General features: G+C 40.1%; 1 protein-coding gene across 1 annotated transcript; it reads right to left on the bottom strand.

Moving 5' to 3' along the window:
• Positions 1 to 8,067: 8,067 nt before the first annotated feature.
• LOC138903446 (uncharacterized) lies at positions 8,068 to 8,703 on the bottom strand. The gene is made up of 2 exons (XM_070191417.1): positions 8,446 to 8,703; positions 8,068 to 8,349 (listed from the first exon to the last, which is right to left on the bottom strand). The coding sequence occupies exons 1-2, from the start codon at positions 8,701 to 8,703 to the stop codon at positions 8,068 to 8,070; spliced, it is 540 nt and encodes a 179-aa protein (XP_070047518.1).
• Between the last annotated feature and the right edge of the window lie 6,924 nt (positions 8,704 to 15,627).

Genomic DNA, 15,627 nt, shown 5'->3' with positions numbered 1-15,627 from the left:
GGCGATACACTCGGTCTGACAAACCCCTTGGCTAGTAACTCTTCAAGTTGTTCTTTCAATTCTTTCAATTCTTTCGGAGCCATGCGATACGGTGGGATAGATATAGGCTGGGTATCTAAAGCCAAGTCAATACAGAAATTAATATCACGATCAGGTGACATACCTAGAAGATTTGACGAAAATACATCGGGGAACTCCCAAACTACAGGCACCGAAAGAATTCTTTCAATTCTTTCGGAGCCATGCGATACGGTGGGATAGATATAGGCTGGGTATCTGAAGCCAAGTCAATAAAGAAATCAATATCATGATCAGGTGGCATACCTAGAAGATTTGACGAAAATACATCGGGGAACTCCCAAACTACAGGCACTGAATCAATAGTCGGAGTCTCTGCAGTAGTATCCCGAACATAGGCTAGATAAGCCAAACAACCCTTCTCAACCATGTGTTGAGCCTTTATAAAATAAATAACTCGATTAAATGAACTAACAGGCGAACCCTTCCACTCCAGCTTAGGCAATGCTGGAATAGCCAAGGTAACAGTCTTGGCATGATAATCTAGAATAGCATGATATGGAGATAACCAGTCCATGCCCAGAATAATTTCAAAATCAGTCATCTCAAGCAATAAGAGATCTGCTCTAGTTTCATAACCACAGAATGTAATAATACAGGACCGGTAAATCCGGTTCACAACAACAGAATCGCCCACAGGAGTGGACACATAAACAGGAGTACTCAAGGACTCACGAGAAACACCCAGGAATGGAGCAAATAGAGATGACACATATGAATACGTAGATCCTGGATCAAATAATACTGAGGCATCTTTGCCACAAACAGAAATAATACCTGTAATCACAGCATCTAAGGCCTCTACATCTGGTCTAGCCGGAAAAGCATAAAACCGAGCTGGAGCGCCAACTGTCAGGCCTTTGCCTGGCTGACCTCCACCTCTAGGACGGCCCCTACCCACCTGTCCTCCACCTCTGGGTGGTCGGACTACTGGTGGAGCAACTGGTCCGGTAAGCATAGGTTGTTGACCCTACTGTACTGGTCTACCTCGAAGCTTGGGGTAAAACCTCCGCATGTGACTGGGATTCCCGCACTCATAACAACTCTTCATGCGATGGGCTGCTGACTAAGTGTCTGGCCCTGGGGACCTGAATACCCACTGGGAGGGCCCTGAATAGCTGGTGGGCGGTAAGAACTCTCTAGGATAGCACTGAGATAAGGTCGCACTGGAGCACCTCGAGGAGGTGGTGGTGCTGGATATGGGGGTTTGCTGGACTGTCCCCTCACGAACTGACCTCTGCCCCCGGACGGAGCACCTCTGAACTCTCCACAGTACCTGAACCGCTTATCTCTCATAATCTGCTCTCGGCTCCGCTGACGTACACCCCCAATCCTCCGGGCTATCTCCACAACTCGCTCATAAGAAGTACCCATCTCAACCTCTCGAGCCATAGTAGCCTGAATACCAGTATGTAAACCGGCTACAAACCTTTGCACTCTCTCCGCCTCAGTAGGGAGTATCATTAGTGCATGGCGAGATAATTCAGAAAACGTCGCCTCATAATCAGTCACTGACATCTGACCCTGCTGGAGCTGCTCAAACTGAAACCGCAACTCTTCCCTCTGGGAGGGTGGAATAAACCTGTCCAAGAAGATACGGGTGAACCTGTCCCAAGTCATGGGAGGAGAATCTGCTGGTCTTCCCAAAGCATAAGACTGCCACCATCTACGGGCTATACCCTCTAGCTGAAAAGTAGCAAAATCAACCCCATGGGATTCCAATATCCTCATGTTGTATAGTCTATCCTTGCAACGATCAATGAAATCATGTGGATCCTCATGTCGCTCACCCCCGAAGACAGGAGGATGTAGTCTAGTCCATCTATCCAATAGTTTCTGAGGATCGGCGGCTACAGCTGGCCTGGGCTCAGGTGTAGCTGATGCCACTGGCTGAACTCCACCCACGGGTAGTGCACCCTGGGTCTGATATACAGCAGCTACCTATCCATGAGCCTGCGCTGTAGGGGTCTGTGCTCTCCCGCCCGCCTGAGATGTGGCTGGGTCTGCCGGAAATAAACCGGCCTGAGTCATATTGTCCATGAATCGCAGCATACGACCCATGACATCCTGAAATCCCGGTGCAGATGTGAAGTCCACCGGAGCTGGCTCTGCCACAGGCACCTCACCCTGCTCCTCAATAATGGGATTCTCTGCTGGATCCACTGGCGGCATAACCGGAATAGTCCTGGGACGTCCTCGCCCTCTACCACGGGCTAGAGCCCTCCCTCGGCCTCTAGCAACTGGGGGAGTAGCTCTTCCCTGGTCTGGAATCTCATTAGAGTGTGTTCTCACCATCTATAAGAGAATAAGAGAAGGATATTTAGTACTACATCAATTGCACGATGGAATATGAAGAAACGTAGTTTCCTAACACCATATAGCCTCTCGAAGATAAGTACAGACCTCTCCGTACCGATCCGCAAGACTCTATTAGGTCTGCTCATAACTTGTGAGACCTACGTGAACCTAGTGCTCTGATATCATGTTGTCACGAACCAATTTCACTTGTAGGTCGTGATGGCGCGCAACACTACAGCTAGGCAAGCCAACTAATAAATTAAGCATATATTGATAAAATTTAAAACCAAGAAAATATAAACCCAAACTCTACCAATGTGTGTGCCAAGACCTGGTATTACAAGTGAATGAGCATCTAGTAGATTATACAAAAATCCAAATACTGTCTGAAATAAAATAGACAGACTATAAATATCATAAGAGACACTGGTAGCTGCAGAACGGCGCAGAAAGGCAGCTCACCACTATGCCTCGGGATGACGTGGTTATGTGATGATAGGTCCTCCACCAGTACCTGTCTCAGATCCTGCACAAAAAGTGCAGCAAGTGTAGTATGAGTACGTAAACAACGTGTACCCAGTAAGTATCAAGCCTAATCTCGAAGTGGTAGAGACGAGATGGCCGACTTTGACACTCACTATGGGTCAATAATAATAACTGAAATATAACTAGAATATTTAAATAAGCATGATTTACAGAATTTACAATAATTTTTTTAATCAGCAGAGATAATCAAATTCCTTTAAATGTAACAATTCTCAATATATTAATTAAATTCCTTCAATTTAGAAAAATTCCAATTTATCAATTTAAATCTCATTTACAGGAGTAACAATTAATTCCATAAACAAGCAAGAATAATAATTCATTAAATTCCAAGAATTTTCCAATTTATTAATTAGCTTCTCAAGCTGAAATAAATTATTAAAGTAACGTGTAATTATTATTATTAAGCACGATTTCTGCCGAGGACGTACGGTCCGATCCAGAGTGTCGTGTACACTGCCGAGAGACGTGCGGCGCGATCCATAGATGCATCTATCCTGCCGAGGCATTCGGCCCGCTCCACAAGAAAGGAGGACATTTTCTTATGTGCCTCCGAAAGGAGAGTATATTCATTATAAAATGAATTTGGGAGGAGTACAATTTCTTTTAACAATTAATTGATTTAAACAGACAATCAAGCCTATGAGCTTTCCATCCTTTAATATCTTTATCTAACAATTCACAATATATTCATATAGATATCAATTAATATAAATAAATCAAAGAATACAATTTACACAAGTAAGGCATGCTTTGAGTCCTAAACTACCCGGACTTTAGCATTAATAGTAGCTACGCACGGACTCTCGTCACCACGTGCGTACGTAGCCCTCCACAATTAGCAACAATTATTTAATTTTTATAAGAACTTAGTCGAACCTCTAAATCACATCAAACAATGCTAAAACCATGAATGATACCCCAATTCAAGCTTAATGAAACTAAGAGTTTTCAACTTTTACATTTAATGTTGGAACCTATCAAATCAACTCCGATTGACCTCAAATTTTACACACAAGTCCTAAATTACATAATGGAGCTATAAAAATTTTTGGAACTGGATTCCGACTGCGGTATCAAAAAGTCAACTCATCGGTCAAACTTTCAAACTTTAAATTCCTATTTTAGCCATTTCAAGCCTAAATTCACTACGGACTTCCAAATAAAATTTCGATCACGCTCCTAAATCCAAAATCACCATACGGAGCTGTTGAAATCATTAAAATTCTATTCTGGGGTCGTTTTCTAAAAATGTTGACCGAAGTCAAACTTAGCTCTTTAAGGCCAACTTAAGGAACTAAGTGTTCTGGTTTCACCTCAAACACTTCCAAATCCCGAACCAACCATCCCTGCAAGTCATAAATCATTACAAGCACCTACGGAAAGTTTTATTTTAGGGAACAGGGTTCTAAAAGTTAAAATGACCGGTTGGGTCATTACAGGATATGTGGGGATACGTGAGGGATATGTGGGAAAATGGGGATTATGGTATTTTATTTTTAAAGTAAAAATCATATTTTAAATAAAGTTTGATAACAAACTTTATCACTTTAACGTGATTTTACTTCATTTTTGATTTTATTTTTGTCTTTTATTTTAAAAACTAATTAAATTATGAAGATAAGAAGAATAACCAACAATTCTTACAATATAAGAAAATTAAATATTTACATGTACTTTAAATGATACTAAGAAAGATTCTATAGCTACTTAATAAAAATACTAATTAAAAGAAAGCAAATATATTTGTTTTTTGTAAAATTTCTTTTTCTCTCTATAAATAGAAACAAAGTTTGTACTATAAGTATGTGAATATATACTTTTTTTGTAATTATTAATTTTTCTCAAAAAAAATCTATTAAATGTAAGACAAAAATTTAAATATTAAGACTAGACCTAAAAGATATATTTACACTAAAATAGTATTGAATTTGGGTGTGGTAAAAAATTAGTTGTTCACAGTATGCCCCTCTTTGCTTGGAAACATGAAGAGTTTTCAGGCAAAAAAAATGAGCAAGGTGATTGATTTTTGACCTGACTATTATTTAAAAAGGAAAAGAAGATAAAAGAAAGATATGTGACAGAGGCTTGGTTTTAGGCAGCCTACATATCCCGGTTATAAGGGAATCAGGTCACATGTAGTTCAAATAAAAAATGACTGCTAGAGTATGCTTAGATGGAGAGCCGAGAGAAGTTCCGATCCGCGGTTCCTACTATTACATCAAAAATGAAAATAAAATTACATACTCTTGAAATCTAAGAGTTACAAAATTCCTATCTAAATTCCATCTGGACTCTTGTCTTGATTCTTGACTTGCTTCCCCCATTGACTTTAGACTGAAACTTGATGCTCTCGATGCAACAAACTATGAAATATTCTCACAAGCTTGTTTCTTGATTAGATGATGAGAAGATGGATCTTGAGATCCTATGTCTCCACATGCATTATGTCAAAACTGGTTGCGGCTGGTGTTGAGATCAAACGTTTTATTTTTTCTGACGAGAGCTAGAATCTTATTTTTGCACAACCAATCTGTACTTTGCAGAAAAACCTACAAACCATCAGAAACAAACAAAACGAACAAAACATTTCTTCCCCAGCTTTCACTAGAAATATTTTGTGAGTTATTGAAAATACAATAAACTATCTTTCCATTGCAAAATAAAGAATTGAAAAAAAATGAGAGATTTTTTTAATAATATTTTATAATAGGGATTGCCGTACCCTATATTAACAAGAAGGAAGGCAACCAGGGGATGTAGTATCCTGTGTTGACAATAAGATGAGGCTTGTGGTAGTCTAGGATGCTACTAGGGAATGTCGTACCCTATGTTTGCAACAAGAAATGCAACCAGGGCATGTAATACCCTGTGTTGGCAATAAGATAAGGCTCGAGGCACTTTGCGATTCTACTAGGGAATGTTGTACCCTATGTTTGCAATAAGAAATGCAACCAGGGGATGTAGTGCCCTATGTTAGCGATACGATGAGGCTCGAGGCACTTTTGGGATTCTACTAGGGAATGTTGTACCCTATGTTTGCAACAAGAAATGCAACCAGAGGATGTAATACCCTGTGTTGGCAATAAGATGAGGCTCGTGGCACTCTAAGATGCTATTAGGGAATATCATGCCATATGTTAGCAATGAGAAATGTAACCAGGGGATGTAGTACCCTGTGTTGGCAATAAGATGAGGCTCGTGGCACTCTGAGATGCTACTAGGAAATGTCGTACTCTATGTTGGTAATGAGAAATGTAACATGGGTATGTAGTACCATGTGTTAGCGATAAGATGAGGCTCGTGGCACTCTGAGATGCTACTAGGGAATGACGTGCCCTATGTTAGCAATGAGAAATGTAACCAGGGGATGTAGTACCCTATGTTGGCAATAAGATGAGGCTCGTGGCACTCTGAGATGCTACTAGGGAATGTTGTACCCTATGTTGGCAATGAGAAATGTAACTAGGGAATGTAGTACCCTGTATTGAAGATAGAGTATTGATTCCCTAAAATTAAACTAAAAATAGCATGATTATATGTATATTGGAAGAAAATCAAGGATTTTGAGAACTTCACTTGGTGGGGTTCGTCCCTTCACGAACTGTTTCCTAAAACTGTTCAATTCCTGCTTTGAACAAAGAAACATTCGTTAGTTTTAAAATGGTGGTCAGTTTGTGGCCTTGATTTCTTGGGTGACTTGACCTTGCGTCCATTACACTTGTTAGAAAAACTAACTTCGCCGATGGTCGTACAAATTGCCGGGAGATTCTATCCTTACTTTCTGGAGATTTTCTTTCTCAGCATCGAAACCTGACTATTTTGTGCCTATCACCATTTGTGTTTATGGTGCAAACAACCTTGCTCCCAAATTTTTTTAACTGAGTAACTTCTATTGACCCTTAGAACATTGTTCAGTCCTTCCAGCCTTTTGCTCGTCAAGGAAAATCACAGATGGCTTTATGCCTTTGCCCATACGGTTTATGCCCAGCAATCTTTGCTTTATATAACGGGAAAACTGTAACCAATTTTGCGGCCTTTTGTTTGGTTTGCTTTGACAAGATTATACTGAAAGGGACTCAAAATTTTAATGTGAAAGAAAATAAGAAGGTAAACTAGTAGGTATTACAACTTAATCAAGAAGTATCCCTTTCAGAGGAAAGAATAAGAAAGGACTTCAATGAACATGACATGCCCTTTGGACTGGATGCACGATCCGTTTGAACCGTCTAATTCTCAAAATTTGTTGTAAACTTAACTTTGAAACTGAGTTCTTTGTCTTGACCATGCTTGTGTCAGGATGTACGAAGCCTTAAATCATCAATGATGCCCTTTGTGGGTTTTCACCATTTAACCTCTCTCATTTGTTTTCTCTCAACTCACCATTGCCTTATAGTGCCCATGAAGGTTTTCACCAATAAGACTCTCTCATTTATTTTTCTCTCTTTACAATGGTTGAGGCATCACCCGTAATATACTGACTTAGCATTCTCGAAAGTTGATCAGAAGGTCTTAGCAGGGAAAGGTAAAAAGAACTATTCAACTGAATTACAACTTTTGAAACCATTTTGATGGATCAACCATCGAAAATAAAATAAATTCATGCCCCAGTTTGTTTTTTGAATACCGGGAAATGTGGATTTTTGTTTTGGTATGATCGAACCCCAAAGTGAGGCTGCCTACATATCCTTTCGGAATCAGGTCGGACTTAGTTCAATTAACATGAACTTGTTTTGATTTTTTTTAAGTACATTGGTTCCAAAATAGGGGAAAACAAAGAAATATGAACAAGGCTTCAAAGGGATAACTAGGGTTGACCAGTGTTTGGGTAGCGAGAATGATAGCCTTTCGTCATCCCAACCTAAGAATGCTAAATATAAGAATGCCCTAACAGAGCCATGTCAGACATAGTATCTCTTGACCGCATCTGCATTGACGGATATATCAGTCACCTTTCCTTCTATATCTGCCAAGTGTAGAGCTCCTTTTGACAATACTTTCTTGACGAGGTAAGGACCTTGCCAATTCGGGGCGAACTTTCCTTTTGCTTCTTCCTGGTGTGGAAAGATACGTTTCAAAACAAGTTGTCCTACCTCGAAATTGTCTTGGGCGCACTTTCTTATTGTAAGCGTGTGCCATTCTTTGTTAGTATAACTGACCAAAACAAACTGCCGCCAAACACTTTTCATCAATCAAACTCAACTGTTCAAATCGGGACTTCACCCATTCAGTGTCCTCAATCCCTGCTTCAACAATGATTTGGAGAGAGTGAATCTCAATTTCAGCAGGTATGACCGCTTCAGTTCCATAAACCAATAAGTAGGGCGTTGCGCCAACTGATGTACGGACAGTTGTCCTGTATCCCAACAGAGCAAAAGACAGTTTCTCATGCCATTGTCTAGACCCTTGGATCATCTTCCTAAGAATCTTCTTGATGTTCTTATTCACAGCTTCAACAGCTCAATTAGCTTTGGGATGGTAAGGAGTAGAATTGTGATGCTCAATTTTAAATTGTTCACATACCTCCTTCATCAGATGACTATTCAAATTAGCAGCATTATCTGTAATAATGGTTTTTGGAATACCGAAACAACAGATGATGTTGGAGTGAACAAAGTCTACTACTACTTTCTTGGTAACTACTTTCAATGTAATAGCTTCCACCCATTTGGTGAAGTAATCAATTGCAACCAAGATGAATCTGTGCCCATTTGAAGCTTTTGGCTCAATTGGGCCAATGACGTCCATTTCCCAAGCAACAAAAGGCCAAGGAGCCGACATAGGATACAACTCTGAAGGCGGTGAGTGAATCAAGTCACTATGAATCTGACACTGGTGGCACTTGCGAACAAAATGAAAGCAATCTCGCTCCATAGTAAGCCAATAATATCCTGCCCGAAGGATTTTCTTTGCTAGAACATATCCATTCATGTGCGGACCACAAACTCCCAAATGCACCTCATTCATAATCATTTCAGCTTCTTTGGCATCCACACATCTCAACAAATTCAAATCTGGAGTTCTTTTGTATAGGATTTTCCCACTCAAAAAGAAACCATTAGAGAGACGCCTAATAGTTCTCATTTTATTCCTATTAGCATGTTCCAGATATTCTCTTATTTTTAGAAACTGTTTAATATCACGGTACTATGGTTCACCATCTGGTTCTACATCAATTGTATTGCAATAACCATGTTGATCCCGAATTTGAATTTCTAATGGGTCAATATGAGTATTACCCGGATATGGAAGCATTGAGGCCAGGGTCTCCAAGGTATCAGCTAATTCATTGTGAAACCTAGAAATGTACCTGAACTCGATGGACTTGAACCTTTTGCTAAGATCCTCCACACATTTTCTATATGGAATGAGCTTTCTCGAGTCTCCTAATCACCTTGAGCCTGCCGAATAAGCAAATATAAATCTCCCATCACCAACAGTTCATGCACATTTAGGTTTATTGCCATGTTTAGACCCATGATACAAGCTTTATATTCTGCCGTGTTGTTTGTACAAAAGAAACAAAGTCGTGCCGTGGCAGGGTAATGTTTTCCAGTAGGTGATACAAGAATTGCCCCAATCCCTACGCCTTTGATGTTGCCAGCCCCATCAAAGTATAGTTTCCAAATTTCACATCTTGGACTACTTCTTTAACTAAATTAACCTCTTCATCTGGGAAATATGTGTTCAAAGATTCATACTCATCATCAACCAGGTTTTCTGCCAGATGATCAGCCAAAGCTTGTGCCTTTATGGCAGTGCGAGTGACATAAATAATATCAAACTCTATGAGCAAGATTTGCCACTTTGCCAATCTTCCAGTTGGCATCGGCTTCTGAAAGATGTACTTTAGGGGATCCATTCGGGATATGAGGTAAGTTGTATAGGCCAAAAGATAATGCCTAAGCTTCTGGGCGACCCAGGTTAAGGCGCAACATGTTCTTTCTAAAAGCGTGTATTTGGCCTCATAAGTGGTGAACCTTTTGCTCAAATAATATATTGCTTGATCCTTTTTGCCTGTGGCATCATGTTGACCCAGAACACAACCAAAAGAACTATCCATTACTAATAGATATAAAAACAGAGGCCTACCAGGTTCTGGTGGGGCCAAGACAGGGGGATTTGACAAATATTCCTTGATCTTATTAAACGCTTCTTGGCACTCATTTGTCCACTTGATAGCGGCGTTCTTTTTCAACAACGTGAAAATGGGCTCACATGTGGTTGTAAGTTACGCGATGAACCTGCTGATGTAGTTCAACCTACCGAGTAAACTCATGACTTCTGTTTTGTTCCTCGGGGGAGGCAGCTCTCGAATGGTCTTTATCTTTTGGCTGGATTGAGTTTGAGATTGTACCTTCGTAGCCTTTCAAAGAACTTTTTCAAGTCTTGCACATGGTCAGCTTGTGTTCTGGACTTAATGATCACATCATCAACATACACTTCAATCTTTTTGTGCATCATGTCATGGAATATGGTAGTCATGACCCTCATGTAAGTTGACCCTGCGTTCTACAAACCAAATGGCATGACTCTATAACAATAAGTTCCCCATGGAGTGGTGAAGGCTGTATTTTCTGTATCTTCTTCATCCATCAGAATTTGGTGATACCCGGCATAACAATCCACAAAAGATTGGATCTCATGTTTAGCACAATTGTCAACAAGGATATGAATGTTGGGTAAGGGAAAGTTGTCCTTTGGACTTGCTTTGTTTAAATGCCTATAGTCAACACAAACTCTGATTTTTCCATCCTTCTTTGGAACCGACACAACATTTGCTAACCATATAGTATATCAGACGACCCTGATCACATTTGCACTTAGTTGCTATGTGATTTCTTCTTTAATCTTATCACTCATGTCTGTCTTAAACTTCCTTTGTTTTTGTTGGATTGGTGGAAAATTAGGGTATGTGGGAAGCTTATGAACCACTAAATCGGCACTCAAACCCGGCATATCATCATACGACCAAGCAAATACATCTCTGTACTCGAACAAAACTTGAATTATAGCATCTCTAGTCTTTTGTTCAGTATGAATGCTTATTTTTATTTCTCTAGTTTCTTCAGGACTTCCCAGGTTAATTGCCTCAATTTCATTTAAGTTAGGCTTAGGCTTATTCTCAAATTGATCCAATTCTCTTTTTATTTGGACCCAGTTGTTGAGCGAGGTATCTGGACCAACCAATTGAATACTTGCACGGCTAGGGCCCTCACCAACTTGAACCATATTGATCTCATAGAACATATCCTTGAGACCCTGTCAAGCTTCATCAATGTTTTCCTGAATAACAGAATTTTGGACTTCTTCAAATTATTGCTTGACAAAAAAGTAGGCAATGTGAGGGATTGGTTTGGACAAATTCCAACTATTCTTTTTACGGGCCTTGGCTCTATCTATGTCAGCTGATGTTGGTTTAAAACCTAATCCAAAGGTATCTTTCTTCAAAAAAGGAGCAATAGGGTCACAATTCTCTGCAGAGAGGATCCTAATCCTTTTCCTGGTTCATAGTCGTTCCTCAACATCAGCGCAGCTACCATCATGGATGTGGCTGAAAGACGGGGATGCAGAATTGGTTTTCCTTCTTCCACTTGGTCAAACTCAATCACCTGAAAAGCTTGATATATGATAGATTCACACCCTTCCTTGGCCTCGATACATGGAAGGGACGGGTCTTTATAGACAGATGATCCATCCTCCTCATGAACAACAACTTCTTGCCTGTCATACTCGAATTTGACCATTTGATGTAGGGTGGATGGTACAACTCTGGCCATATGGATCCACGGCCTTCCTATAAGAAAATTATAGGAAGTTTCCATATCCAACACTTGAAAGACAATGTAAAAATTGACCGGGCCGATTGTTATGGTGAGTTCGATTTCCCCAATAGTGTCTTTTCTTGAACCATCAAAAGCTCTGATGCTGACATTACTAGTCTGAATTTTGTTAGTGTCAATGTTCAGTTGTTGTAGAGTAGAAAAAGGGCATACATCTACACTTGAACCTCCGTCAATCATAACTCGTTTTACGTAGTGCCCTTCACATTTCACCATAAGATGCAAAGCTCTATTGTGCCCAGCCCTTCCTCAGGCAAATCATCATCGTTGAAAGTAATTCTATTTACTTCAAAGAATCTTTTAGCCATTTTTTCTAGCTGATTCACTGTTGTCTTTTCTGAGACATATGCCTCGTTCAGAGTTTTGATCAACACACGGCGATGCTCTTCCGAGTGCAAAAGCAGAGATAACAAAGATATCTGACCAGGGGTTTTCCTTAGTTGGTCAATGATTGAGTAGTCTTGCATTTTCATCTTCTTAAGGAATTCCTCCGCTTCTTTTTCTGCAACGGGTTCTTTCACTGGCAAGTGACTTTCCCTGACTTGCTTAGCTTTTCTCAATTCCTCTGGTGAGTAGTACCTTCCAGAGCGGGTCAAACCCCCACATTTAATCTGTTTCTTCAACTATCATTTTTCCTCTGTATGTCATGACAGTCTTGTTATAATTCCAGGGAATAGCTTTTGTGTTTATCACTGGTACTTGTGCAACAAGTCGGATCACAACTGGCTCTGTTATATTTTTTAAACTATTATTCGGAACGATCTTTTGAATGACCCAAGGGATGTAAAGTTTTGGCCCACCCAATTGAACCTCAAGATATTTCGTGCTTCCAGGGACATAGAGAATCGTTGTTTCAGAACCTGCCAAGTTCAAACTAGAATTCGCACCTTTCACAATCAATGGTGACAATTGCGATGGGCTCACTATCACTTTTTGTTCTTGCCCTATGCTTCCAACATCCATCTATGTCTTGCTAGACTGCTTATAAACCCGATCATCAAAAATTTTCCCAATAAAATGTGTATTATCATAAGCTGGGAGCGGATTGTTTATGATATTAGGAGTATCCTCATTGTTTGTTACCACAATTGCCTTTGCTTCAATCAAATTTTCAATGGTTTTCTTTAATGTCCAACAAATTTTGGTACTATGACCTTGGGTGTTAGAGTGATACTCACATCTTGCATTGGAGTCAATCAACTTCACATAATGTGGCATGATAGGTTCAATCAACTTCAACTGCATCAACTTTCGATATAGGCTTGTATACGATTCCCCAATTGGGGTGAACTATTTCTTTGGCTCTTGTTCTCTTACATATTCCTATCGGGGACGAGGATTATCTGGCGCCTAAAAATTTGGCCGGAGTTGACGGGAGCCTTGTGGAATCGGTGCCCGCCATTGCTGGTGATTGGGAGGCCTAGCATAAGCCTGAGCATTAAACACTGTGTATTATTGCGGGGGAACTGAGTACCGGGGACCCTGAGGTGGATAGTAATGTTTAGGAGAATTGGATTGTCCTTGTTGGAATTGCACATAAGAAGGAGCTATTCCTCTTTGAACGCCCCCAAACCTAGATGCCATCATGGATCCTTCCTCTTTCTTTTTTTGATTTCCGAAACAGCCTGACCCTCTTTGAATTGCTTGCATGGTCTCCTTAAGGGCTGCCTGACTCACAATTTTGCCTGACTTCATGCCATTCTCAACTCTTTCACCAATCTTAATCGCCTCAGCGAAAGGTTTACCAATGGCAGCCAACATGTAATGGAGGTAATCAGGATCCTGAAATTGGAGAAAATAGTCAATCATTTCTGCCTCTTTCATTGGTGGTTTGACCTTAGCAACCTGCTCTTTCCATTTGATTGCATAATCTCTGAAGCTTTCTATTGGTTTCTTCTTTATGTTAACGAGAGAGGAGTGGTCTGGAACTATATCAATATTGTACTGAAACTATTGGACAAAATCTTGAGCCATATCGTTCCAAACATGCCAGTGAGATATGTCTTGATCTATGAACCGCTCTGAAGCAATTCTTGTCAAACTTTCCCCAAAATAAGCCATGAGTAATTCTTCTTTGCCTCCTTCTCCCCTTAATTGGTTACAATACCTCTTCAAATGGGCAACGGGATCACCATGCCCATCATACTTGTCAAACTTGGGGGTCTTGAAGCCGGGTGGCAAATGAACATGGGGAACATGCATAGATCGTTAAACAAAATACTCTTGTGGCCTCCCAAACCCTATATGTATATCATGGTATGTTCCAGGCTCTTCATTTTTCTGGTCATTTCCTTTTGTTACATATTTTTGTCGGGCTTTTCGATCACGATTGGGAACACGTTCTGAGGAGTATGCTTGTATGAATCTGGAATCTTGAAAGCCAGTTTTGGAGAGTAATGTTGGGAATCATGAGCATTTAGTTGTTGCTCATTGTTGGACTTTTGAGCAAGATTCGGTTGAGAAACAGTGAAAGTAGGGACAATGGGTACAGTAGGTGGGTCATTTCTGAGGGGTGCGGTTGGAGGACGTGGAATGGAGGTACTGGAGATAGTGGGAAGGTTAATGCTCAGACTAAATCCAGGTTGGTACAATGGGTTACTTGTTATGGAGATGGGCACTTGATTTGCAACTGACACATTATGAATATTATCTGAAGGCCCTATAGGTAGTGAGGGCGGTGCCTATCCATTCACCCAAGCTTGGTACATCTCTGCCAATTGTTGTTTCAATACTCTTACTTCTTCAACCAGTCTTGTACCTTGTTCGACCAATTGTCCATGGACATCATCATTATCTGACTCATTCTCACTATTGTTTGCCATTCTACTTTTTCCTTTTGATCTCGTGTTGTAAGGGTGAGTCGCCAGTTTAAACCATAAACCAACCACCTCTGTTTAACTCTATCTTTTAAAATGACAAACAACAAACGTGTTAGAGTTAGGCATTTTGCAGATATTAATCACACATAGTATATCATGCACCTAGTGCCATTTTCATTTTTAAAATGATCTTGGATGGCTTCATGCTTCATCCCGGCTTATTGGTTTATTTTCTCATGAATTTAACGCTCTTTTCTTTTCTTTCCTCTTTTTTTTTCATTTCTTTTTTAGATTAATTATGGCTATGATCGCATCCGGTGAGAATTGCCTACGTATCATGACGCTGCATGTATCAGACCATTATGTAGTTCAGGGGAGAAATAATAACAATTTTGATTTTTTGATTTTTTTTTTAAAAAGGTAAAATAGAACAGACTAAAATATTTTTCATTCATTTTCAACCAAGTTTTTATATACAATGAGAGAAAAGGAAATATATAGAAACTGACTCTACTGACTCTAAAGACATGAACATGACTAGAATAAAATAAACATTGATAAGAATAAAAGACTCCAGATATAAAATTAAAATGCGACAAACGAAAATGAAACTAAGAGCTAATTGATTGCACTAAAACTTTAGTCTTCAATGGTCTTCTTGCTTAAATTGATATCATCAATTATCTGCATCTCTTGGCCTCCATTCTCCCCCCAAAGTCTCGTACAAATTTTGAAACACCACTGGCAACTGTGGGACGAGGGCACGTGCCTGTTGACCAACTTTCTCATTGTTTAGATTGCGATGATCATCATGAATATATGTTATTTTTTCTGCGAATCGAAGTACTTGCTCTCTTGCTTGCCCCATATTAACGTGATAATTCTGCAACCACATCTGGGTAGTGTTGAGGGGGTGCCCCATTTGAGCCTCCCGCCCCTCATATTCTTCAATGCGACGGTTTAGCACACCTCTCTCAATCATTCACTGACGCCGCTCTGCCTCGAAATCTGCATGTTGATGACCCCTCTTCTGCCTTTTTATT

Source organism: Nicotiana tomentosiformis, chromosome 12, assembly GCF_000390325.3.
Source record: "Nicotiana tomentosiformis chromosome 12, ASM39032v3, whole genome shotgun sequence".
In the NCBI taxonomy this organism is placed as follows: domain Eukaryota; kingdom Viridiplantae; phylum Streptophyta; class Magnoliopsida; order Solanales; family Solanaceae; genus Nicotiana; species Nicotiana tomentosiformis.
The sequence above is the reverse complement of the archived record's forward strand: the minus strand, read 5'-3'. Positions and strand labels throughout refer to the sequence as shown.